The sequence below is a fragment of the Schistocerca cancellata genome, chromosome 3 (genome assembly GCF_023864275.1).
Source record: "Schistocerca cancellata isolate TAMUIC-IGC-003103 chromosome 3, iqSchCanc2.1, whole genome shotgun sequence".
NCBI lineage: Eukaryota > Metazoa > Arthropoda > Insecta > Orthoptera > Acrididae > Schistocerca > Schistocerca cancellata.
In genome coordinates this window covers 283,499,159-283,525,321 of record NC_064628.1, presented here as the reverse complement: position 1 = coordinate 283,525,321, position 26,163 = coordinate 283,499,159, and the positions used below count along the sequence as shown (strand labels likewise).

The 26,163-nt window shown below is 41.8% G+C and overlaps 1 protein-coding gene across 7 annotated transcripts in view; it reads left to right on the top strand.

The window, feature by feature from the left end:
* LOC126174953 (UDP-glycosyltransferase UGT5-like) overlaps positions 1-24,579 on the top strand; it is a 486,206-nt gene extending 461,627 nt beyond the window's left edge. For all 7 annotated transcript variants that reach the window (XM_049921418.1, XM_049921420.1, XM_049921417.1 and 4 more), the window contains exons 3-7: positions 3,316-3,497; positions 3,586-4,045; positions 23,062-23,284; positions 23,367-23,586; positions 24,098-24,579. In XM_049921418.1, the coding sequence (XP_049777375.1) occupies positions 3,316-3,497; positions 3,586-4,045; positions 23,062-23,284; positions 23,367-23,586; positions 24,098-24,374 (1,362 nt within the window). In that variant the 3' untranslated portion in view covers positions 24,375-24,579. The remainder of the gene's footprint in view (positions 1-3,315; positions 3,498-3,585; positions 4,046-23,061; positions 23,285-23,366; positions 23,587-24,097) is intronic.
* The last annotated feature ends 1,584 nt before the right edge of the window (positions 24,580-26,163 follow it).

Genomic DNA, 26,163 nt, shown 5'->3' with positions numbered 1-26,163 from the left:
GTAACACTTTACATGATATTATGTATTAAGTTCTTTTCTTTACTATGTGAAATTGTTTGTCAGTGGATTTAATTACATCTATTCTTAATAGGCCAGCTTTAAGTTGTGCGCCGCGCGCGGTATCCCCGCGCCTTGCCACGGTTCTCGCGGCTCCCCTCGTCGGAGGTTTGAGTCCTCCCTCGGGCATGGGTGTGTGTGTTGTCCTTAGCGTAAGTTAGTTTAAGCTAGATTAAGTAGTGTGTAAGCCTAGGGACCGATGACCTAAACAGTTTGGTGCCATAGGAACTTACCACAAATTTCAAATTTAAGTCGTGCTTTCATGTCAACTGTGACGTGTTTGGTAGATACTCGGATGATGTTCCCCACCCGAAACGCTTAAATAGTGGAGTTTTAACAACAGGTGGCTTCTTTTGCACGATCTAAAACCTGTGCTTAGTAAAAAAAGTAAATGAAATCGGCCGCTTTCTTTTCGAGAGAACTATCGTAGTTTATTTCCGTAGCGATTTAGGGAAACCCCAGAAATTCTAAATTTAGATAGCCAGATGTGGTTCGAACCGCTTTCATTCCCAGCCTCAGCCACATCTCTCGGTCACGTGGTTACAGTAGTCGCCAGCCTGGGAGGTCGAGCGGTTCTAGGCGCTACAGTCTGGAACCGCGCGACCGCTACGGTCGGAGGTTCGAATCCTGCCTCGGGCATGGATGTGTGTGATGTCCTTAGGTTAGTTAGGTTTAAGTAGTTCTAAGTTCTAGGGGACTGATGACCTCAGAAGCTAAGTCCCATAGCGCTCAGAGCCATTTGAGCCATCTCTGTAGTCGACAGAAGAAGAAACATTCACTCGATGACAAACAAAAGTGTGACGAAGCCAATACGACACCTCATTAATCTCTAAACTGCTTACTAAGTCGTCGTACTTTCAGCCATTAGCCCCCCAGATCGACGTGCGATGCGAAAGTGCAAAATGAAGATCATTTTCTTCCTGTCACTCACGTTCAGTCTCGATACTGCTGACACCATGTACGTGTATGTCAGAAGCGTCACAAAAGAGAGTCCAGTGCTACTGTTGGTTTGGGAGAGTACTAGGTGTAGGTTCGGCAGCTTAACAGAAAAGGATTTTCTTCGTCAGCGCACTACACTGGGATAGCGGTATACACACATACAGACGGCGATAGTATCGCCTACACAAGGCAGAAACGGGCAGTGCATTCGCGGAGCTGTCATTAGGACTCAGGTGATTAATGTGAAAAGGTTTCCGAAGTGATTGTGGCCGCACAGCGGAAATTAATGGACTTCGAACGCGGAATAGTACTTAGAGTCAGACGCATGGGACATTCAGTTTCGGAAATCGTCAGCGAATTCAATATCCCGAGGTTCACAGCCACAAGAGTGTGCCGAGAATACCAAATTTCAGCTATTACCTCTCACCATGGACAACGCAGTGGCCTACGGCCTTCACTTAACGACCGAGAGCAGCGGGTTTTGCTTAGAGTTGTCAGTGCTAACAGACAAGCAACACTGGGTGAAAGAATCGCAGAAATCAATGTAGGACGCACGACGAACATATCCGTTAGAACAATGCGGTGAAATTGGCTTTAATGGGCTATGGCAGCAGACGACCGACACGAGAGTCTTAGTTAACAGCACGATACCGCTTGCATCGCGTTTCCTGGAATCGTGACTATATCGGTTGGACTCTAGAAACTGGAGAACTGTGGCATGGTTAGATGAGTCTCGAATTCGTTTGATAAGAGATGATGGTATGGTTCAACTGTGGCACAGACCCCACGAGCCTGCTGTAGTGGCCGAGAGGTTCTAGACGCTACGGTCGCAGGTTCGAATCCTCCCTCGGGCTTGGATGTGTGTGATGTCCTTAGGTTACTTAGGTTTAAGTAGATCTAAGTTCTAGGGGACTGATGACCTCAGAAGTTAAGTCCCATAGTGCTCAGAGCCATTTGAACCATTTTTTTTTTTATTTGAACCCACGAGACCATGGATCCTAGTTGTCAACAAGGCTCTGTGCAAGCTGGTGGTTTCCGGCTGCATAATGGTGCGGGCTATGTTTACGTGGAATGGAACTGATCATTGACTAGAAATGGTTATCATCGGCTACTTGGAGACTATTTTCAGCCATTCGTGGACTTAATGTTCCCAAACAACTTTGGAATTTATGTGAATTACAATGTGCCATGTCTTTGAGCCATAACTGTTCGCAAATGGTTTGAAGAACATTCTGGACAATTACAGCGCATGATTTAGCCACCCATCTCACCCAACATGATCTCATTAAACGTCTATGGGACACAGTCGAGATGTCACAAAATCCTGCATAGAAGCAGCATGGTTCATCATTTATGCAGGGGACTTCCAACGACTTGTAGAGTGCATCTCACGTCGAGTTGCTGCGCTACGCCGGGAAAAGAAGGTCCGACACGATATTAGGAGGTCTTTTGTCACCTCATTGCATGATCCCTTTCTTCGCAGTTCTCGACAGTATGACAGTAGTATCTTAAATGCATCTGTTAAGTGTAGCTGATTGTAATGGGTATGTGTATAGTATAATGCCATATTTGTGTTGTATGAAAATGTGAGAAGAGAGAGAGCGAAACCTGTGACAGCACGTAACCTCTTCTCAAACAGGCACCAAGGAGACCACGCTGCTTAACATTCCCATCCAACGGACGGATTTCAGTCAACAGCTTGTCATTCCCTCACTCCGTGGACCGTTATGGGGACGTCTGGTATTTAGTACAGGTTATTGGCGCAAAGTCTTGTGTTCAAGGGGACTACACATCAGCCAGGTAAATACAAGCGATGAAGATTAATTCCAACGCCCGGTCTCGAGCCACACACCTCAGAGTCGAGAAACACCCTACTGACATACGTTAGCAAGCTCAGCTGTGACGATCGTCGTTGTCTGGCGTACTTTTATGCACGTGTGGACTGTAGCCAGTAAACCAGTGTACAGACGATGTCCATATGGCGGGAAAAAGTGTTCCTGATCCTCTGCAATGCGTTATCTTTAAATAACGTACCTATTCGAAGTCTGTTAGAGGTAATTGTTAAGCGCACATCTACTGACAAACAAGCTAATGCAGTAAAGAAAAGAACGTAATACAGAATATCGTGTCAAGTGTTATTTATACTTACAGCTACTCAGCTGACTGCGTACTGTAGTTACAGAATGAGTTTCAGATTCTTCTCATTCAGTTTTTCTCTTTCACGCCGTCGCTCAAAAGTTGGACACTGTTGTGTAATTCATTATTGATCATGTAATATATTTGTGGGAAGTACCTACAGAAATACATTTTTTCCTACAGGAAAACATCCAGAATTTTACAGAAATTGATCTGTCGATGACATACGACTATTGGAGAAAAACATTTGACTTTACTTCGATGTCAGACAAAAGTCCAATTGAAATAATGGAAACATGGTCTCCTACAGGAAAGGCGATGTGTGAGATCCAGTTAGAATCCCAACAGATGAAGGATTTTCTCCGGTAATTGTGTTGTCTGAATTGAGAGATATGTTTTACATTCTAAAATGCTTAATACTAAGATGTTTTGGCGTCTTACTTTTGTTTGCAGGTCCCAACCGTCTTTCGACGTAGTTATCCTGGAGAGGTTAGTGTATTACTGCTATTATGGCTTGATTCACCAGTTGGGATCTCCACCAACAATTGGCTTCGTGTCTCTGGGCGCTCCTGCTCCAGTTCTCGCTTCTTATGGAAATCCCAACAACCCAGCATACTGTCCCGATATGCTGGTTGGCTACACAGACCACATGTCTTTCTGGGAAAGACTATATAATGCCTATGCTATGGGCCTAATTTTTTACACATGGAACTACGTAACAATGCCATCGCAAAATGAACTGATTAGGAAATATTTTGGCCCTGATCACCCCCCTGTGGAAGAAATTGACAGAAACTTCAGCCTTCTTATTGTCAACAACCACTTCAGCGTGAATTACCCACGGCCACTGTTGCCTAATGTCATTGAGGTGACGGGACTACATCTAGAGAAAGAGCGGAAGCCACTTCCTGGGGTAAGTAGTAACATTTACTGTGTGTTAACCCAGAACAATAATTTCATTTTTAAATTATTTGTCTAAAACTCTTCATTGTAAGAATATCCTCCACTCTTTATGAGTAACTGAACATTTCTTGATCCATTACACACAACTGTGGACACGACGCATTTCCAATACCGTCTGACTGTGCATTGAAATACCTAATGAATATATCATATGCGGATTGGTCAAAAATTGCCATACATGTCACTGAATACACTACGTGCGACGTTAGATTGCGCATGTAAATGCGTACATACAAATGATTTCTGTCAGAAAAAAATGACAACGAGAATTATATCAGCCACCGATGGTTGCATGTTTGTAGAGACTGACAAGTTTGAGAAGAGTGCCAGACAGATTCCAGAAGAGCTACTAGCACACATGGGTATAATCAACGATGGTATTGTAAGAGAAGGCAAGAAGTAAACGTCGTCATCGATACTCTAGGTTTAAGAAATTATCAGATAGGAACTGCAACGTTAGAATATTTTCTACAGCAAAATCGCCTTTATATGATAATTCAGACTTTCTATGAGAAATTCAGCTCTTCTGCGGAGCTGAACAGGAGTCTAATTTTGAATGAAATTTTTGACAGGTTTCCTACATCACTCAATTGAAAAACGATTAAGAACATTTTGGGGGCTTCTAAACCAATGAAAAAGATCAGAAACCTGGGTCGGATCTGTATGTCGTCTTTCATAGACTCCCCTGAAGTGTTGCATTGGCCAGTCACATACCTTCTGTCGTATTGTCCCGAAAGGTGTTAAGGAATGTAACATGATTGGGGGGGGGGGGGGGTGGAGGCGACAGTTTATTTTGAGTCCAAATGCTGGCAGTCCTCCTGGTTTCTGTCTCAGGTTTACCCGGTGACTTTCTTTCCGAAGCAATGACAGGGCAGAAATCCATCTGCAAACGGGGTAACGACTGCTGTTATGATTAAGGAGATAGTCATCTACACTAATTTTCACCCACGTATTGGATTACAGCAGTCCAGAAACTGATTTCCTTAGCTGTGCTCTGCCACTGTGGAAGTGTCTGTGTGGCCGAGAGTAACGCTTTTTTCCTGTTTCACACAACACTAAATGAAATGTTGCTTTTGTAGGGAGAAAAGGTAACAAATTTTTCCGAGTTACTGAGTCTGAACGATGAAACCAAATATTTAGAAGAACGACGTAATTAGCGAATCTGTAAGTACAAAAAACTCCTGTATTGCAGCGCACCACTTATTCTGTGTGTTTGTACCTGCCTCAGTAAGTATCCCTAGGTTTTCATTCTACCTCCTGAAAATTCATCTCTTTCAACGAGCAGTGAACGAATACACTACTTAGGCGCTGTTGGTTGGGAGATTCGGGAAGGGCAGGTTCAGCCGTCTAGGTTTTTCTGCAGTTTTCCCACGATGGCGCTGTGCCTTCGAGAACTATGAGAATTGCGTGTGTATGTGTATCGTGGGGTCATGACTGTAGTGAGTGGTGATGAGAGATGGGAGAAGTGAAATCCAGTACCGACACACAGCCTACTCCTTTCGAATAGCACCAAGGGGGGGCTGAGCTTAGCGGCACCTTTTGCCGGACGGCTCACCACCAACAGTATCAGATGCCTACACTACACGAGACGCTGCGGAAAGGTTTAGAATATAATCCAGGACATCGACCTGAGGTCTGGTGGTCAGGAATTTTACGCCACCATCCCATCTCACCTTCGCCGTAAAAGCAAAGGGAAAATAGCCAACAGCACGTACTTTACCCATACGGTTAACCATACAATTACTATCCACGCCAGACGTTACTCTCCTTCGATGATCTGACTATAACCGGTGTGACTATTTAATAAAAGGCTGCAGAATCCTCTGCAGTTTTCGTCTACGCTCAACGACAACATTCGTAGTTAAATATGGATTAAGCATTGGTATGAATAGCGTTGGGCTTTGAATTCTCTTATATACCGTGCATATGGCGTGCACAGGTACAGCTGCCCATGCAGCTTCAACACGATACCACAGTTCATCAAGAGTAGTGACTGGCGTATTGTGACGAGCCAGTTGCTCGGCCACCATTGACCAGACGTTTTCAATTGGTGAGAGATCTGGAGAATGTGCTGGCCAGGGCGGCATTCGAACATTTTCTGTGTCCAGAAAGGCCCGTACAGGACCTGCAAGTTCCGGTCGTGCATTATCCTGCTGTAGGGTTTCGTAGGGATCGAATGAGGGGTAGAGCCACGGGTCGTAACACACATGAAATGTAACGTCCACTGTTCAAAGTGGCGTCAATGAGAGCAAGAGGCGACTGAGACGTGTAACCAATGGCACACCATACCATCACGCCGGGTGATACGCTAGTATGGCAATGACGAATACACGCTTCCAATGTGCGTTCACCGCGATGTCGCCAAACACGGATGCGACCATCATGATGCTGTAAACAGAATCTGGATTCGTCCGAAAAAATGACGTTTTGCCATTCGTGCACCCATGTTCGTCGTTGAGTACACCATCGCAGGCGCTCCTGTCTGTGATGCAGTGTCAAAGATAACCGCTGCCACGGTCTCCGAGCTGATAGTCCATGCTGCTGCAAACGTCGTCGAACTGTTCGTGCAGATGGTTGTTGTCTTTCAAACGTCCCCATCTGTTGACTCACGGATAGAGACGTGGCTGCACGATCCGTTACAGCCATGCGGATAAGATGCCTGTCATCTTGACTGCTAGTGATACGAGGACGTTGGGATCCAGCACGGCGTTCCGTATTACCCTCCTGAACCCACCGATTCCATATTCTGTCAACAGTCATTGGATCTCGACCAACGCGAGCAGCAATGTCGCGATACGATAAATCGCAATCGCGATAGGCTACAATACGACGTTTATCAAAGTCGGAAACGTGATGGTTACGCATTTCACCTCCTTAGACGAGGCATCACAACAACATTTCACCATGCAACCCCGGTCAACTGCTATTTGTGTATGGCAGGGCCGGCCAAACGCTGCACAGTGTGCAGACGTGCGGAAGTGCTGCACATGTGCGCACGTGTGCGACAGCGAGCGACAGCGACATCTGTTATTAGACACGTGTCCTACATGAGCGGCGGCTGCTCCACTTCCCTGTTTAGGTGATACAAGCAAGAGCGCAACATAGCCAGTCTCGTTTACCCCTGGTGACCGTAACCTTAACAGAGAAGTACTGAGAAATGGCAGGTACTGTGAAAAAGCAAAGGACGGGAGATCTATTTTCTCAGTCGTTTAAAAAGGACTGGGAACTACAATTCTATTTTGGTGAAAACTCCCAGTGTTTGCTATGCCGCCGAATAATAGGCGGCCAGCGTAAGTTTTCAATTGAAAGACACTACAATACATATAACAAAGACGAGTGTAGTGTACTCAAGAGTGAAGAACGGCAAGCGAAATTAAATGTCCTTAAGAAAATGGATGAGACACATCAACTCGATTATCATTTCTCATGCCCAGTGATAAACGTGTTTGGATTTATTCCTCTCATAATTAAAAATTATTGTTTACTAACTGTGCATTAGTGCCTCATTCTGCTCCATGTTACATTATTATCAGGAAAGTTGGTCATTAAACCGATTGTTCCAATGTATACTTATGTTTAAGGCTTTTTTTTAATGTGTGAAGGGGTACGCTCAGCTGAAGTCGATAAAACGTAACATTCATCTAATTGTCGGTTATTATGCAGATTTCAGACGGAGCTGATGAAAGATGTAGCAATAATGGTATTGAAATAACAGGTGATCATCGAGAGGTCTGCGGTTATCATTCTGTTCAGAGGTCAGTGAGGCAGAAATTATGTTGGTGTAACTGAGGGCACCGAGAATTAGTTATAGGAAACCTTGCATTAGTTTAATGTTATTTGAAATCATGAATAAGGTTCGTTGGAAGTCGCTATTTTTTTCTTTATTGTTATTTTGAAACCTGTATTACAGGCAGGCCATGCAGCAGCAGACGACGCCGCTCTTTAGCCGCAGAGAACACAAATATACAAATGAAGACATTTAAAGAAAAAACATGGTGGACATATAAACGGAGACAACACTTTTTAAAATATTAGGTGCCGTTCACGGGCGTAGAGTCCAAGATAAAATTGTTCAGACACTTCGACACAGACAGAGACGAAAATTGTCACACGTGAACGTAGGGGCACAAAAAACAGAACACGAGGCGTTGATCTCCGGCGCGCGAATGTTCACTATCCGTGTACGAGTCCGGGGACATGCCAAGAGAGGAGGAGGGGGGTGGGAGACGGTGAGGGGAGAGCACATGCCATGGGCAGTGGAGATAGGGGGAGGGAGGAAGGGGGAGGGGAAGCCCAGGGGAAGAGGGAAGGAGGGAGGGGATGGGGAAAAAGGAAAGAGAAGGGAGGGAGGGTGCCTAATGGAAAGGACACAGGATGTGGGGGGGAGGATCAAAGTTGATAGGAGGGGTAGATGGAGGGGAGGAGGACATCATCAGGGAGGGGGAGCTGGCGGAAGCCACCTTGGGAGAGGGTGAGGAGGGTGGAGAGATGGAGACCGGGTGGGACGTGGGAATACAGGTGCGGCAGCGGGCGGGGGTGGGAGAGGATGGGTGAGACAAGCGGATGAGGAGGGTCGAGTTTGCGGGAGGTGCACAGGATCCGTATCCTTTCAAGGAAAAGGAGGAGGTGGGGGAAGGGGATGAGATCATACAGGATCCGCGTGGGGGAGGGGAGACGGATGCGATAGGCGAGGCGGAGAGCATGGCGTTCAAGGATTTGGAGGGATTAAGGAAGTCGCTAAGTGCTCTCTTTCTTAAATACTAGATCAAAAACATTACTCGTATTTACGTGACGTCAGTCAAGCCGCCTTAATAAAAACCCACGGTTGTTAACTGTTAAACTGTTAACATACAAGTAGACGTCTGAATGAGTAGACTGTGACAGTATTTTAAATGTTTAATACGCGGAATACCTTCTCATGGTTGGCTTGCAAGCTGTGGAAAGAGCACTAGAATGTGCCGGTACAGAGTATCCCAGCAAGTGGATAAACCGACATCTGTGGGTAGAAACATGCACTACATGAACGCTGACGGCTGCGGCGTGCAAGCTGTGACCCGGAAGTTGCACATGTGCAGGAGCACTGCACGCGTGCAGAATTTCTGGCCGGCCCTGGTGTATGGGAAATCGGTTGGTAACTTTCATCATGTCAGCACGTTGTAGGCGTCGCCACCGGCGCCAACCTTGTGTGAATGCTCTGAAAAGCTAATGATTTGCATATCACAGCATCTTCTTCCTGTCGCTTAAATTTCGCGACTGTAGCACGTCATCTTCGTGGTGTAGCAATTTTAATGGCCAGTAGTGTATTCTCCTAGAGTCCTGAACACTGCCTCTTAAGACTGTTAGAGATTAGTTGAAAGCTGTTTTCAGTGGTCTACCAGTTTAGTTTTTCTACATTATCCGCGTTGCTCTCACCTGTGTCAGACAAGTTACTATTCGTATTGTCCAACTTTCTATTTATTATATTAGTCCTATTAGGTATGTATGACTTACACTTGAGCAGTATTATAAGCTTGGTCACTTCAGTACAAGGTGTATGTGAAAAGTTCTGTGAATGGTCTGAGAAAATAATGGAAATAAGGGCTACGAACAAAGTACCTTTACTGGGTAACTACTTTGTCGCAGTGGGAACACCAGTTCCTGTAAGATCACCGACGTTAAGGGTTTTTGGGCTTGGCTAGCACGCGGGTGGTTGATCAACCGGGTCTGTCGAGAGGTATTGACATGTGGGATGCATTCAGCCCTTGTGAGACCAACTGAGGAGCTACTTGAAAGAGAAATAGTGGCTTCGGTCACGAAAATTGACAGCGAACGGGAGAGTGGAGAGCTGACCACATGCCCTCCATAACCGCATCCAGTGACTCCTGTTGGCTGAAAATGACGCTGCAGTCGGTCGATACTGTTGGGCCTTTTGAGGCTTGTTCGGAGTTTTGGGCTTTCAGGTAATCACCATTAGCTACAACACACCTCTGATATCGTTTGTTAAGGCGTTGACAAACGCTTGTTGTGGAATCGCTCAAATCGCTGCGGCCACGCGTTGTTGGATGTCCGCAACGTCTTCGAAGTCTGTGCCTACCAGCGTCAAATTAAAGTGAAACAAAAAGAAGTCTCTCGGCTTCAAATCTGGAAGACAAGGAGGCTGTTGCAAAAGAATCACCTTGCGCTGTGGCACAAAGTTGAGCACATAGACAGCGATATGCGGACGGGGGTTATCGCCGACGAAATTCCACCGTCCACTCAGGTACAGTTGTGGCCGAACCCGTCGGATGCGTTGTAGCAGCCGTTTCAAAACTCACGACAAAACTTCCATGTTGACAATTTGGTCCTCAGGTAGAAATTCGTGATAGATGAAGGCCTTCCTGTCGGAAAAGGCGATCAACATCGACACAATCTTGGATTTTGCCAGCCGACTTCTTTATTTTTTTTGTTCGCAAAAGACGATGAACATCATACCACTGACTGTCGGTGGGTCTCTGGATCGCGTTGGTAGCACCAGGTCTCACATCCTGTAGAGATGGTTTCCAAAACGTCATGACGCTGGCCAGACATGTCGATGACATGTCCAGACGTTTCCATCCGTGTTTGGTCCTTCTCGTCTGTCAGCGTGTGCAGCACAAACCGGGCACAGATGTTCCGCCTTTTTTAATATTCCTGAACAATACTTCTTACATCGTCTCTGCTTATCTTCGACTCTTCTGTTGTCACTCTCAAAGACAGTCGCCGACCCTCGGCAAACATCCGCTTCACTCTTTCGACGTTGTCTGGCACTCTTCTTGTTGACAGTCGACCGCAAAACGACCCGTCCAGGCCGCCTCCCTTTCCGTCTCTAAAGAGTTTACATCACGAAATACACACTTCCTAGTTACTGCTTCAACTTCATACACTTGCACTGACATCCAATGAGCCTTCGTCGCAGTGTTCCCTAACTTGAAGCAAAATTTCATGTCAACGGGTTGCTCTATTTTGCACAAGTTTCCATATTGACTCCGTTAATTTGGTCGCAGTGTGCACCATTGTTTCACTTCGGCGGTTTTCGTCATAGGAAGCGCCTGTTGACATTTCTCTCATTATAAGTGACGCTGATGTTAGCCTTTGGGACCATTCAACGAGTTTTTCAGCGCGCCTTGTATTTTTTAAGCCATCTCCTCTGTAGAGTGAATGAATTTTCACAGTATGGTACTAATGTACCGAAGTTTGACACCTGCTTTCTCTACGACTAGGCCTACGATATCTTTCCATTTCATATCCCCATAACTTGTTACATACAGATTCTGCTATGAGTTTTCTGATTCGAACTGTGCTTCATTGCCGCAGTACTCATAGACTATAACGTGTTTGCGTTTTGTGATGTACACAGTTTTACGTTTCTGAATATCTGAAGCAAGTTTCGTTTACTTTGCACTACTTTGAAATATTAATAATCTGTTCCTCAATAACTGTGCAACTTATTTCCAGATAGTGGGTCATTATACGTAGCAGCATCATCTGCAAGAAGTCTGGGAGTGCTATCAATATTGTCGGTCAAGTCATTAACGTACAGCATTAACAGCAAGCATAGCAATACATGTCCCTGAGGTACATGTTGAATTAGATCTGCATCTGTCGATAGCAAAGAAATCATTAATCCAATCAAAAACCTCATATAATTGGACTTAGTTAATAATCGTCCGTATTTCACTGAATCAAATGCTTTGCTGGAAGACTAGACAAATTGTGTCTATGTTTTTGCCTTGACCCACGGGCTTCGGGATGTCCTGTGGGAAGAAGGTTAGTTTGGTTTCGTATGAAAGTCTTTCCAAATCCATGCGGTTGGAGTTGGAAGAGTGATTCTGTTCGAGATATCTCATTACATTTGGGCTCATAAGTTGTTCTAAGAGGCTACAAGTGCTGGATGTAAGTGGCATTACATGGCAGATTTGTGAATCATTTCTGCTAGTCTTCTTATAGGCAGGTGGGCACAGATTCAGAGATATCTACGGTATATTATGGTCAAAAGAGGGTCTAAATCAACTGCAGATTCTGTATAGACTCTGGCAGGCCATCCATTGGACTTTGGGGGACCTGTTCAGTTTAATGATCTCTTCTGTTTCTCAACATCATCGCCATTAATATCTACAGCACTCATTTTTCTAATGATGCGCTAATTGCGCTGTGTCAATATTTGTAGTATTTCCTTTGTAAAGGAACATTTGGAAACCTAGTTCAGTACTTCTGCTACTCCTTTTCTACTGCTTTAGTTGCTCAAAACAAACACAGTGACGTGGAAATGTTTTTCATTCCAACACAATGAACAGAAGATCAGAACAAAACCAATAAATCACTGGTTGTATGACACTGTGGGTACTACGGTCTAAATTGAAGGGCTACTCAACAGTCAAACAATGGCCTGTTCTTTAGAGAGTACAGATCATTCTTACTAACTGTGGCGTATAGATAAGCTCTGATCTCCCAAATGATGTCTTGTGAAGGAAACTCACCATGCAGTACATAGTGTACTCGTAAAACTCCTCACCTCACCACTCCTTTTCAGTTACCAATCGTATTTCTGAATAGTTACCAACTGTGAGTCTCCCAAAGATCAGATTTTTCCCTAATATCTTTATGTCCTTCATATGGTACTGACGTGGAAGATATCACTATTTTCTTTGAATATTTCCTTAATCTAGTTTCGCAGTACCACCAGATGACTCATTTCCAGATATCACAGATGCTGCAGTTGGTTCAGAGTCTCTTTAGCAATCCCGTTCTGACTTAAGAAACTCGTAACAAATAGTACAGCCTATAACATTATTTGTTTATGGTTAGTTAAAATTTTTATAATTGTTTTGCTTTAAAATTTTCACGTATTGGTACTATATTTTCTGTAGATGTAAAGTAAAGTGTGCTACAATGGAGTTTGAAGTTCTTCGCATTGTATGTGAGTAATGTATGTAAAATACTACGTAAATTGTTTATTACGGTAAATAATTTCCTGATGACATTTCGTATTTAGAAATATTTGTGTGTATAAATTGTTAATGTTGAGGTAAATTTGACAATTTAAGAGCTGGTCACGCGTAGGAACAATGTAAAAAATAGGCGTTATGTAAAAGCCAGTGTGCTTTTATTTGAAATGGAAATGGCTCTGGAAAGTGGAAAATTAGCGCGCTACCCAGAGCAAGCGCGGAAAGTAAGCCACACAGTCTGTAAGCAGCAGTGGTTGAGGCAACACCTTTTTGGGGCAGGAGTAACTTTGGCTAAAAAATTTGCACAAAAATGCCTAGGACGAAAACTGCAAAACGGCTTACGGCACAACTGCGAGTTGTTGAGCTACTGTATGTAAAATTGAACAGCGCCAAGAAGAGAAATTGAGCCCATACAGCAAGATACTTGCAGGCCATACTATGGGTAGTGTAGCCGTCATAATTGTTCGCCACACCCAAGCCTACAGCCACCAGATAAGATTTTATTGTATTTTTACTTTTGTGCAGTGTGAATCATTAATTTAAACTGTGTTTTAATAATCATTCTTGAACTTCAAAGAAACTGGTTCACCCTGTTATTCCATCCTAACCATACACCTATATAGAGTTCCTTCCTGGTGTTTGATTAATCCGAGTATCCTGTTTTACAGACTTTTGAAGTGCCAAGTTAATAGAAAGAGTTGCCATTTAAATTGTTTTTGTGTAAATAATAACAAAGTTTTCTCAACTATTGCAAAATGTTATAGTAAAAGTTTGCTTACGTAAAATTCAATCAAAGAGAAGCCAAGCTATTAGAATCTGTTAAGTGACTATACAGAACCGCTTCAAAGAGTAATATCTTTTGAAAGTAAATTCCAGTAAAAAAGAGGTTTTCTTCAAGTTAAATATTCAGTATAAAAAGTGTGTGCTTTAGTATCTAAGTATTTTAGTATTTAAGTTTGTTGATTATGGAAAGTACTTTTCTAAAGGTCCCCTGGCCAACTTTTTTAGCTTCTTTGATGTTATCTACAGGACTTTTTTCTCTTTTGCAAGCGCAATGTATAAGGGTGTAGTCGAGCATTGTTTAAGAGGAGTAATATTTATTTGAAGAGCCAAATTAAACAGTTGCAAGAAAGTGGGCACAATTCATACTTCTGCTTTTCCAATTCTTCATTGTTTAATTGCCTGGATAGGCTTGCGACCGACAGTACATGTTTTAAACCACTAAATGAACTTTGAACTGAGTTGTCGTAGATTCAGTGTAATATTATTGATACTGCGTTTCTATCTAACCAATGGGTAAGATCTTAGGAAAAGAAGTGAATAGTCTGATTTACTTATCCATTAGACACAACACACGGTCAGATCCTGTAAAAAGGGTAGCTCTATTGATTAGCTTTTCCTATAAACAGGACTATCCTCCCACAGTGTACTTTATTTAGAAACTAAACTAAATTTTACTAAGAGGGTTATTACGTGGCAACGTGGAGATAGGGTTTCTGTTATTTAGGTAAAAGCATATTAAATTCCAATAGTAGCGGTAGGGTTATAATCACTACTTGAAACCTTGCTTACAAATTTAGTTAATCATGTCTGTGAAGAAGACCCTATGAAACGGAATGTTATTCCAGATTTTCTCCCAGATAAAACAACGAACATTTAACCTAAAGTGATGAATTATCAGTGTGCGACCTGAGAATAGTATTGATTTTAGTAGCTGCTGTATTCACAATATCTCACAAATGACTGCAAATTCTTTTCCTTATAGTACAAACTATTCTTACTCATACGGTACACGTTTTAACAAAAACAGCGGGAAGAAAACGAAATTATTTGATTATCTTATTTTGATATTCTGATGTAATATTGTTTATGTTGTACTACAACTGAACCACTGTTTGTTCATAGTATATGCGTTTTTTGGGATCTCACTGAGAAACGGTTTCAGTAGGGAGAAAGCAAATTTCGTGTCACCAGTGCTCTCATTTGAGATAGAACGGCAGATTATGATATAAGAACCTATACTTCAAAACTGAACCATTGTAATTACCGTAAAGAAAGATGGTTCGAGGAACAGAATTAGATAATAGGGGAAGAGTAACAAAATCGTTTGTTTAGATCCGCCATTGATGAAATACGCATACTACGTAGATGTTTGAAGAGTGTAGACTAGAAAATTAATTAGGTTATTTCAGACAGATCGGAAGTAGGTATAAGGAAATGTAAAAAAGTTTTTTTCGGGTAGATGTAAGTCCGTAATATTTTGCACGCGAACTTGTTACAAGCAGTATGAAATCAACAATAATGTTGTCTACATAACATTTCACACGCCAAAGTATTTCTTGGAGAAAAGAATAAATATGCTGTCCTTGGTCACTCTATTAAGAAATAATGCCTAATCTAAGAATATTGATTATAATATCTCGATTGAAGGGTCGTGAATATTTTGAGTTCAAGTTAAAAATACAAAATCCATCAAACATGTTGGTCTGTAAAATATGAGGAAACAAAGAAGTGGACAACTAATATTACTATGAAACTGATGACGCACCAGCAGACCAACTCAAATAATTTCTTGTTGCAAGAAGCACCGTTTCTATTGTTGTATCTCGTGTAACAAGACTGAAAACATTGTTGCTACAGTCGGCAAGAGTTCCCATTAGTCTTGGTTCATTGATTTAGGCTACAACAGTTGCACCAGGATAGAATATTTAGTTAACTGTAGTAAAATCAATTTACGAGACATCTTTTCACGACTATTTACGGTTTAAATTATTTTTCAAATGTATGGATGCATGTTTCGCCTAATAGTACATTCAATGAGGCGTTTTGTCCCATGATTTTCTCTTCACTTTTAACTTTGCAGAAGATTATATTCGTTTATACTGTGAAAAGTGTCTGTATTATGGCGCCTTCATGCGCCTGAAGTGCAAACTTTGGCATTGCTGTAAATATTTCGTAGGTTCCTCCACCTGTTTTGACCAGTATTTTGTAGAATACTGGGATGTTTAGACATCATGAAGCCAAGTCCCAGAAAATCATTTCCATCTATTACATACTCGTAAATTTAGTAAAGAATGCTTTATTTTTCTACCACTTTTACGAAACGTTGTCTTACAGAGATGTATTTTGAACATTTATACAGGTGGTGCGTGTAACAGTTGGTGAAAAGAGCAATATAACATTTCACTCATTTTATTTCTTTCAACCATGTTGACAATATTTCTCAGAATTTGAGAATTTGAGTAGTCCTTGCTAATTATCAGTTCTGATTGTTTTATGTAAGCATTGTGTAATGGTAATATCTGTTCCATAGGGTTTGTATGTCCTTAATATTTATTGTTGATTGTAGCTAAACCACCAGACACTGGCTGAAAGTAGAATTTTCAGTTGTAGGATAACACTAAACAGATGCAGTCCATGAATAAAAAGTTGTCATTTAGAATTTTTGTGCAGATTGCTTCCAGATATCCAAAACTCACACTGCCTTTGTTATTCTAGCAGCTACTGTCTTACCTCCTGCGAGATTTTTTCCCTGGTAGAGAGTGATTCGTATATCACTTGTTTCCATTTGATATCTTACATAAAGTTGATGAAATACTGAGCTATGGAATCTTTAGTATTAGCCAAATACAACTAGATATTTATATTTTCCAGGAGCTACAAATTCGCTCTTTACTAATGTTCAGGTAGCGAGGTATGTATCTGTTATACACGCAATAACTACAGTCAACAATAGCAATGGTGTTTCTTGCTATGATGACCAGTCAATTAAGTGTTCTTAGTCATTGTGGAGAGCAAACCCAAAGTACAACATAACAATTAAACTTAAAAGGCACACAGCTCACTTATTGAGTAACAGCTGTACCAAAGCACGTGCGAAAAGCCAATCTTAAATACAGTTATATATACAGGAAAATGGAAGATATAGAAAGGAAGAAAACACAGTAACATGTAACAACAACAGAAGAAGAACCAGTTATCATAAAAAATCAATAAATATTCCAACCATTAAGAAATGCATACTTTATACATCAACTATGACTAGCAGCTCGTCCCACGCATCCCCCGATCGGACTATGACTGTGGCTGCCCGGGATACTGCCCACATTGAGGCTAATCCCTCACCTGTGATAGAGTGGGAGGTCGTCTCGAGGTGTTGCAGGGGGCGAAAGACATTCTGGAGGGCTGAACGGAAGGCCTCTCCAGTTTGTCTGACGAACCGGTTGCAGACTCTGCCTCAGACTGATACTGATCTTTGGCCGGACATGGGTGCTTGTCCTGTTCCAGAGGTTGCCCTCAGTCTGCATGATCCGGGCGGTCGCAGAGGGTGGGCTTACTGGTAGTTGGGAGCTCCAACTTCAGGCGGGTAATGGGGGCCCTTAGGGATATGGCAGCAAGAGAGGGGAAGAAAACCAATGTGCACTCCGTGTGCATAACGGGAGAGAGTCATTCCAGATGTGGAAAGGGTCCTTCCAGATGCCATGAAGGGTACAGGGTGCACCCATCTGCAGGTGGTCGCTCACGTCGGCACCAATGATGTGTGTCGCTATGGATCGGAGGAAATCCTCTATGGCTTCCGGCGGCTATCTGATTTGGTGAAGACTGCCACTCTCGCTAGCGGGATGAAAGCAGAGCTCACCATCTGCAACATCGTCGACAGGACTGACTGCGGACCTTTGGTACAGTGTGGAGGGTCTGAATCAGAGGCTGAGACGGCTCTGCGACCGTGTGGGCTGCAGATTCCTCGACTTGCGCCATTGGGTGGTGGGGTTTCGGGTTCCGCTGGATAGGTCAGGAGTCCACTACACGTAGCAAGCGGCTACACGGGTAGCAGGGGTTGTGTGGCGTGGACTGGGCGGTTTTTTAGGTTAGATGGCCTCGGGCAAGTACAGAAAGGGCAGCAGCCTCAAAGGGTGCGGGGCAAAGTCAGGACATGCGGGGACCAAGCAGCAATCAGTATTGTAATTGTAAACTGTCGAAGCTGCATTGGTAAAGTACCGGAACTTCAAGCGCTGATAGAAAGCACCGAAGCTGAAATCGTTATTGGCACAGAAAGTTGGCTGAAGCCAGAGAGAAAATCTGCCGAAATTTTTACAAGGGCACAGACGGTGTTTAGAAGGGATAGATTGCATGCAACCGGTGGTGGCATGTTTGTCGCTGTTAGTAGTAGTTTATCCTGTAGTGAAGTAGAAGTGAATAGTTCCTGTGAATTATTATGGGTGGAGGTTACACTCAACAACCGAGCTAGGTTAATAGTTGGCTCCTTTTACCGACCTCCCGACTCAGCAGCACTAGTGGCAGAACAACTGAGAGAAAATTTGGAATACATTTCACATACATTTTCTCAGCATGTTATAGTCTTAGGTGGAGCTTTCAATTTACCAGATATAGACTGGGACACTCAGATGTTTAGGACGGGTGGTAGGGACAGGGCATCGAGTGACATTATACTGAGTGCACTATCCGAAAATTACCTCGAGCAATTAAACAGAGAACGGACTGGTGGAGATAACATCTTGGACCTACTGATAACAAACAGACCCGAACGTTTCGACTCTGTAAGTGCAGAACAGGGAATCAGTGATCATAAGGCCGTTGCAGCATCCCTGAATATGGAAGTTAATAGGAATATAAAAAAAAGGGAGGAAGGTTTATCTGTTTAGCAAGAGTAATAGAAGGCAGATTTCAGACTACCTAACAGATCAAAACGAAAATTTCTGTTCCGACACTGACAATGTTGAGTGTTTATGGAAAAAGTTCAAGGCAATCGTAAAATGCGTTTTAGACAGGTACGTGCCGAGTAAAACTGTGAGGGACGGGAAAAACCCACCTTGGTTCAACAACAAAGTTAGGAAACTACTGTGAAAGCAAAGACAGCTTCACTCCAAGTGTAAACGCAGCCAAAACCTCTCAGACAAACAGAAGCTAAACGATGTCAAAGTTAGCGTAAGGAGGGCTATGTGTGAAGCGTTCAGTGAATTCGAAAGTAAAATTCTATGTACCGACTTGACAGAAAATCCAAGGAAGTTATGGTCTTACGTTAAATCAGTAAGTGGCTCGAAACAGCATATCCAGACACTCCGGGATGATGATGGCATTGAAACAGAGGATGACACGCGTAAAGCTGAAATACTAAACACCTTTTTCCAAAGCTGTTTCACAGAGGAAGACCGCACTGCAGTTCCTTCTCTAAATCCTCGCACAAACGAAAAAATGGCTGACATCGAAATAAGTGTCCAAGGAATAGAAAAGCAACTGGAATCACTCAACAGAGGAAAGTCTACTGGACCTGACGGGATACCAGTTCGATTCTACACAGAGTACGCGAAAGAACTTGCCCCCCTTCTAACAGCCGTGTACCGCAAGTCTCTAGAGGAACGGAAGGAACAAATGATTGGAAAAGAGCACAGGTAGTCCCAGTCTTCAAGAAAGGTCGTCGAGCAGATGCGCAAAACTATAGACCTATATCTCTGACGTCGATCTGTTGTAGAATTTTAGAACATGTTTTTTGCTCGCGTATCATGCCGTTTTTGGAAACCCAGAATCTATTCTGTAGGAATCAACATGGATTCCGGAAACAGCGATCGTGTGAGACCCAACTCGCTTTATTTGTTCATGAGACCCAGAAAATATTAGATACAGGCTCCCAGGTAGATGCTATTTTCCTTGACTTCCGGAAGGCGTTCGATACAGTTCCGCACTGTCGCCTGATAAACAAAGTAAGAGCCTACGGAATATCAGACCAGCTGTGTGGCTGGATTGAAGAGTTTTTAGGAAACAGAACACAGCATGTTGCTATCAATGGAGAGACGTATACAGACGTTAAAGTAACCTCTGGCGTGCCACAGAGGAGTGTTATGGGACCATTGCTTTTCACAATATATATAAATGACCTAGTAGATAGTGTCGGAAGTTCCATGCGGCTTTTCGCGGATGATGCTGTAGTATACAGAGAAGTTGCAGCATTAGAAAATTGTAACGAAATGCAGGAAGATCTGCAGCGGATAGGCACTTGGTGCAGGGAGTGGCAACTGACCCTTAACATAGACAAATGTAATGTATTGCGAATACATAGAAAGAAGGATCCTTTATTGTATGATTATATGATAGCGGAACAAACACTGGTAGCAGTTACTTCTGTTAAATATCTGGGAGTATGCGTGCGGAACGATTTGAAGTGGAATGATCATATAAAATTAATTGTTGGTAAGGCGGGTACCAGGTTGAGATTCATTGGGAGAGTCCTTAGAAAATGTAGTCCATCAACAAAGGAGGTGGCTTACCAAACACTCGTTCGACCTGTACTTGAGTATTACTCATCCGTACCAGATCGGGTTGACGGAGGAGATAGAGAAGATCCAAAGAAGAGCGGCGCGTTTCGTCACAGGGTTATTTGGTAACCGTGATAGCGTTACGGAGATGTTTAGCAAACTCAAGTGGCAGACTCTGCAAGAGAGGCGCTCTGCATCGCGGTGTAGCTTGCTCGCCAGGTTTCGAGAGGGTGCGTTTCTGGATGAGGTATCGAATATATTGCTTCCATCTACTTATACCTCCCGAGGAGATCATGAATGTAAAATTAGAGTAGATTCGAGCGCACACGGAGGCTTTCAGACAGTCGTTCTTCCTGCGAACCATACGCGACTGGAACAGAAAAGGGAGGTAATGACAGTGGCACGTAAAGTGCCCTCCGCCACACACCGTTGGGTGGCTTGCGGAGTGTAAATGTAGATGTAGATGTAGAAAAATAAAAGTCATAGAAGTAAAGATTTAAAAACATACAATTTTTGAATTTATAATTCCACTCATATGATTCAAACCATGTGGTATTTGTAGAAAGTTTTAAAAGCAAATAGTGACAATGTGGTATGAATACTGAAAATAGTTACCAAATCTCGATATATAAACACATAGTTTTAATGACATAAATTAAACATAAAATGATTATAAATTAAACATAAAATGATTACTGGATGATGAAGAGAAGTATCTGAATGAGGCATATTACTGTGAATGTTAATAAATTGAAGTTACTCCTTCTTTAAAGAATATCAACAAAGATAATTCTCTCTTGAATAAATCTTCCATGTGGTTAAAAAATAATTGCAGCCTTATTTCTTCAAAAAGGACTGTAATTTGGTACCTGACACCCTGTGGAAATCATTGCAATACTTTTATATCCCTTTGAAGATCTTCCAAAATACAGATTGTTAGGTTTTATGAATGCTTAGCCACAGAAAACGCAACTTACAAAATATGAAATCAAAATGATACATAAGAAACGACCTATTAACTAAAATTTCTGTGACATATGTGAATCATGTAACGCTGAATGTTACAATTTTATCTACACAAATGAAGTTTTGCAGAGTTAAATGATAGATAATTCACTTTTTGGTTGGTTAATCAGTTACAGGAATCCATAATATTTGGTAGCTATATGAGTGTGCGAAAATAATCATTTTCTTAGACATAAATAGGTACTCATAGCAACTTTTTAGTGCAGTACTGAATGGAATGCTTTCCCTCGAATATGTAATGTCTCTTTTTTACATACTTGAGATTGCCACAGTGGTGGTTAGTTACCTTGAACAACCATGCAGGAAACGACTTTAATCTCGACGTGGACCTAGATGCACTTGAAACTGGATCACACCTAAAACTAGGATGGTTCAATAAAGTAGATTTTTAAAATACAGCCTTGTGCAGTGATGTCTTTTCTAAGATTTATTTAGATTGTGATGCTACCTAGAAGAGAAAATGGACTGTCCAGTCACATGAAAAGTTCTTCACATATTGACACATTTTTAAGTTGGACAAAACCTCAACCATCCAATTCTTTGATGTAGATTGCAGTTTCAGAGAAAAACGTAATTGTGATACATAAAAGTGAGCTTTATAAGTTTGTGGGCTCCCCACACTTATGAGAACTAGAATTGTGGATCACTTTTTTGGAGGTAAACTGGAACCTAATCTCTTAAACTTAAACTGTGGCGCTCTGTGAGATAGAAAATTTTTGAATTTGAGTTCCTACCAGTTAATTTGTTTTGCTGACTTTTATTAATGTATGTGGTACTAATACATGTTACCCATCTTGAAATTGCTGGTAGACAGCTCCATGGCAGTCTTAATTAGTGAGAGAAGCTTGACAGTACATTTTCGTTCTTGACGATAAAGTATTCTCAGGATATCAGACCTGAAGATGGCAAGTAGGATGCCACATAACGACACCTTGACTCAGCTGATAACCCAAGAAGACTTCATCATCCAGATTCGGCTAGAAAGTCTAAATTGCCACATTTTCATTCTTGTGAAGTTTTCTCAACAACTGTCAGTCTCACTTTAAAAAAAAAGGTGTACTTCTGTTGGTTACATAAGGGATAAAAGTTAAATCTACTAGTCCCATTTCGAATGTATTGTGATGCAAAAATTGCAGAATTTTTGGGTTGAGGCTGAAGATCCAATGACTTAGAAGTACTTAGATTTAACAAAAATATTGCCACTATACTATAACATGTGTTCGACTGCTGGCAAGCATATAAAAACTTTAAATCTAACTTATTAATCTAGAGAGTGATTTAAATTTCCTCAGTTATCATGGAGCATGTGTATCAGAGAACACGTATTTAACTCGTATCCGCACCTTATCACAAGCTCTTATCCATTACATCCTAACTAGACAGGTACCCTCTCAAATTGCTGGCGACTAGTATTCATCAGGAAAAGCATGTAATAATGAGTTAGAGTTAGATGAGATTACTGGTTTTGGTACTTATAGGATAATACACTGTGATGAAAATAATTTGACACTGTGATGAAAATAATTTGACATTGATTTTGCCATTGTTATAAAATCTGTTTTTATTGTTTTACAAAAAAAGTTAAATGCAGCGTTTATTACATTCATGAATGGAAAGAATTTACTGTATCTAATCAAAAACGGTTTACTTATTTGTGTGGTGCTTTGAAAGCCACATCCACTGTTGTAAATGACTTCATATACAATATGAGATTAATTATTTTGCAGGATATCCAGGATTTCCTTGATAGTGCAAAAAACGGTGTCATTTACTTCAGCCTTGGTAGTAATGTGAAGGGTAGTGCAATGCCCGAGGACAAACGACTTGCATTCTTGGGAGCTTTTGCGCAGTTACCACAGCGAGTACTTTGGAAGTGGGAGGGGGACAGCCTGCCTGGACAGCCAGAGAACGTTATGATAGCCAAGTGGCTGCCCCAGCAGGACGTCTTGGGTAAGCTTCTGCACAGTGCACCAATTCTTGTAGGTACTCCACTGTAAAGTCATTTGTCCTACCTCCCTTTTCTCTTTTCCAGCACATCCAAACATTCGTCTGTTCATTACCCAGGGAGGACTTCAGAGCATGAATGAAGCAAGTTATTTTGCAGTACCCCTGATAGGAATTCCCTTTATTGGGGACCAGCAACACAATGTGGCTAAGATGGTACAATCTGGTATTGGCTACCAGCTGCTGTTCAGAGATGTCACTACTGATACCATTCTGAAAGCCATTCACACAGTTCTTGGAAACGACAGGTAGGAACAGAAATATTAAATTTCATTTATGTTATCAAAGGAACAAACAGACAGTTACTTCATTCCGCCTCCAGTTGGAGTATTGCTTACTCCTGTATTGCTTACTCCTACTGATGTGTATGTCACCAAAAGGTGAGCCTTAATTTTATCTCTTTCGTTTAGCTTAGTCAAAACAATATTTAAAAATAACAGGCGATTTCTTAATTAACTTGCACGAGATATGTCTTTGTTTTAGACATATAATGGGCAATTTCTGTTGGTGAACTTTATTTCCTCACACAGATTACTGTCTTATGGTGATAAGTTCCTTCCCCTCCATGTTATTATATTTAAAAACAGTCTTTTCCATGTCGACTGTAGAAAGTTTTTGGTAGTGGACACTGACTTTTGTTTTTATTCATATTCACTTACTTTTTCATTAACTATGTTTAGCTGCTTTTTACACTATTCTTTTGCAGCTATTCGGAATTGCTGTTTGTAGCCTATGATTATCTGTCCCCTTTTACGACAGCTACAGAGAAAACATGAAGCGGTTCTCAGCAGTATTCCGTGAGCACCAGGAGAGGTCCCTGGACAATGCCGTCTGGTGGATAGAGTACGTGATACGTCACAAGGGAGCTCCGCACATGCGCAGTGCAGCCCTCGACCTGAGCTGGTGGCAGCTGATGCTGCTCGACGTGATTGGATTCGTTGTTGCAATGGCGTCCATCGTGGTCTACGTGCTGTTCAAGGCAGTCACCTACTGCAAAAGACTTTTGACTGTTAATCTGAAGCAGAAGACTTCGTGAAGCTACTTTTGTAGGTATCCACAGTCGTTCTATAGATTGAACATGTGAAGAAAGAGGTCAGAAAGACGATTTTGTGATAATTTATCAACTTTACCGTTAGACACCTTGTTCGTACATGATACTCCAATAAAAAATAATAATCACTGCTGTGCAGGTGACTGGAACATAATTATTTTTATTTATTAAAGTACGATATTATGTATAAAATAAACGTATTTTGTTTCACATTGTTTTAGTTTCAGTGGAATTTGCATTTTTATACATTATGGAAACTGGAGACTGAATTATACTCACGTCATATTTACTAGTGCCTTTATCTATTCCTCTGTGTATATGTCACTGTTGTCAGCAACACAAGTTTTCGTAGTATTGATAGTGACACTGATGTTATTAATAAGACATGTAATTATTTCAAAATACACTCTTGAATGTAGTTCCTAGGAATGATGGTAGTGGAATATTGCAACACTAACTGCAACGCTAAGTCTGCCTCCATGACAGTCGTCATCGATCTGTATAAAACAGTAATTATCCAGTGATCTAGATCCAATATAAATACGGATATGCCTGTGTACTGTGTATGATCCCAGGATGGGCTTCTAAAGAACCTGGTGAAAGTTTGTACCAGTGATATCAGAAGAGGCACAGTGGCAAATAGGCTTTGCTGATCGCCATCTCGGTCTAAGATGTTAGATTACTACCCACAAAAGATAAAAATCGGAGTTCCTCACTAAACGCCACTGTCAGCTTAAATGACCGAGGATTGTCATCTCAGTGTGGCCCTTGTGACACGTCAGCCTGAACAGAGCTCCGAGGTGATGTGTTTCAGTTCGAGCGCGCGGCCGCACGTCTGTTTCGCAGGAGTCGTTAGAAGTTAATACATGTTTACATATGTGAAGTGTAAGCCAGTGAATGTACAGCAGAGCACGATGAACCAAATTAAAAAGTCACTGAGACAGTTGTGGTGATGTATTGGTTGCCTATGGAAGTTAAGTATTTAATTAATTAATAGGTGGGGAATGAATCAGTAACGACTTTTTACCATAATTATTATACGTAAAATCTACACTAATTGAGCCACAGAGAAGATCGAGAAGATCGACCTACAGAATGAAAGCACTCGTTGAGACAAACAGTATGAGCTACTCAAATGCTTAATCAAAAAAAAAAAAAAAAAAAAAAAAAAATGGTTCAAATGGCTCTGAGCACTATGGGACTCAACATCTGAGGTCATAATTCCCCTAGAACTTAGAACTACTTAAACCTAACTAACCTAAGGACATCACACACACCCATGCCCGAGGCAGGATTCGAACCTGCGACCGTAGCAGTCCCGCGGTTCCGGACTGCAGCGCCAGAACCGCTAGACCACCGCGGCCGGCGCTTATTCAAACACTTAACTAGTCCCTGAGAAGGGTCTGAATCAAATAATTAATTAAGGTCAGTCTAAATGTACAAAACAGATACACAAATAGCACTGCAGCATGTATTGGACAACATAACCACACACTATGAACAAAATTTAGGTTTTTGAGTTATCGGAATTTAATTGCAGTTTTCAACTCATTTTTGCATAGATTCGCTCATAATTTAAAAGCTATCGGAGTTACATAAATGTAGACGACACCAGCAGAAACAGCAGATTATTTCCGACGAGACTGACGTGCCACTTAAATTTGTATTGCAGAGTTTCAAGCCACAGTTCAATAAGAATAAATTTACTTAAAATTATGTGTAAATAGCATTCACTGTGGGCGACATAGTCATCGACAAATTTATTAAGATATAT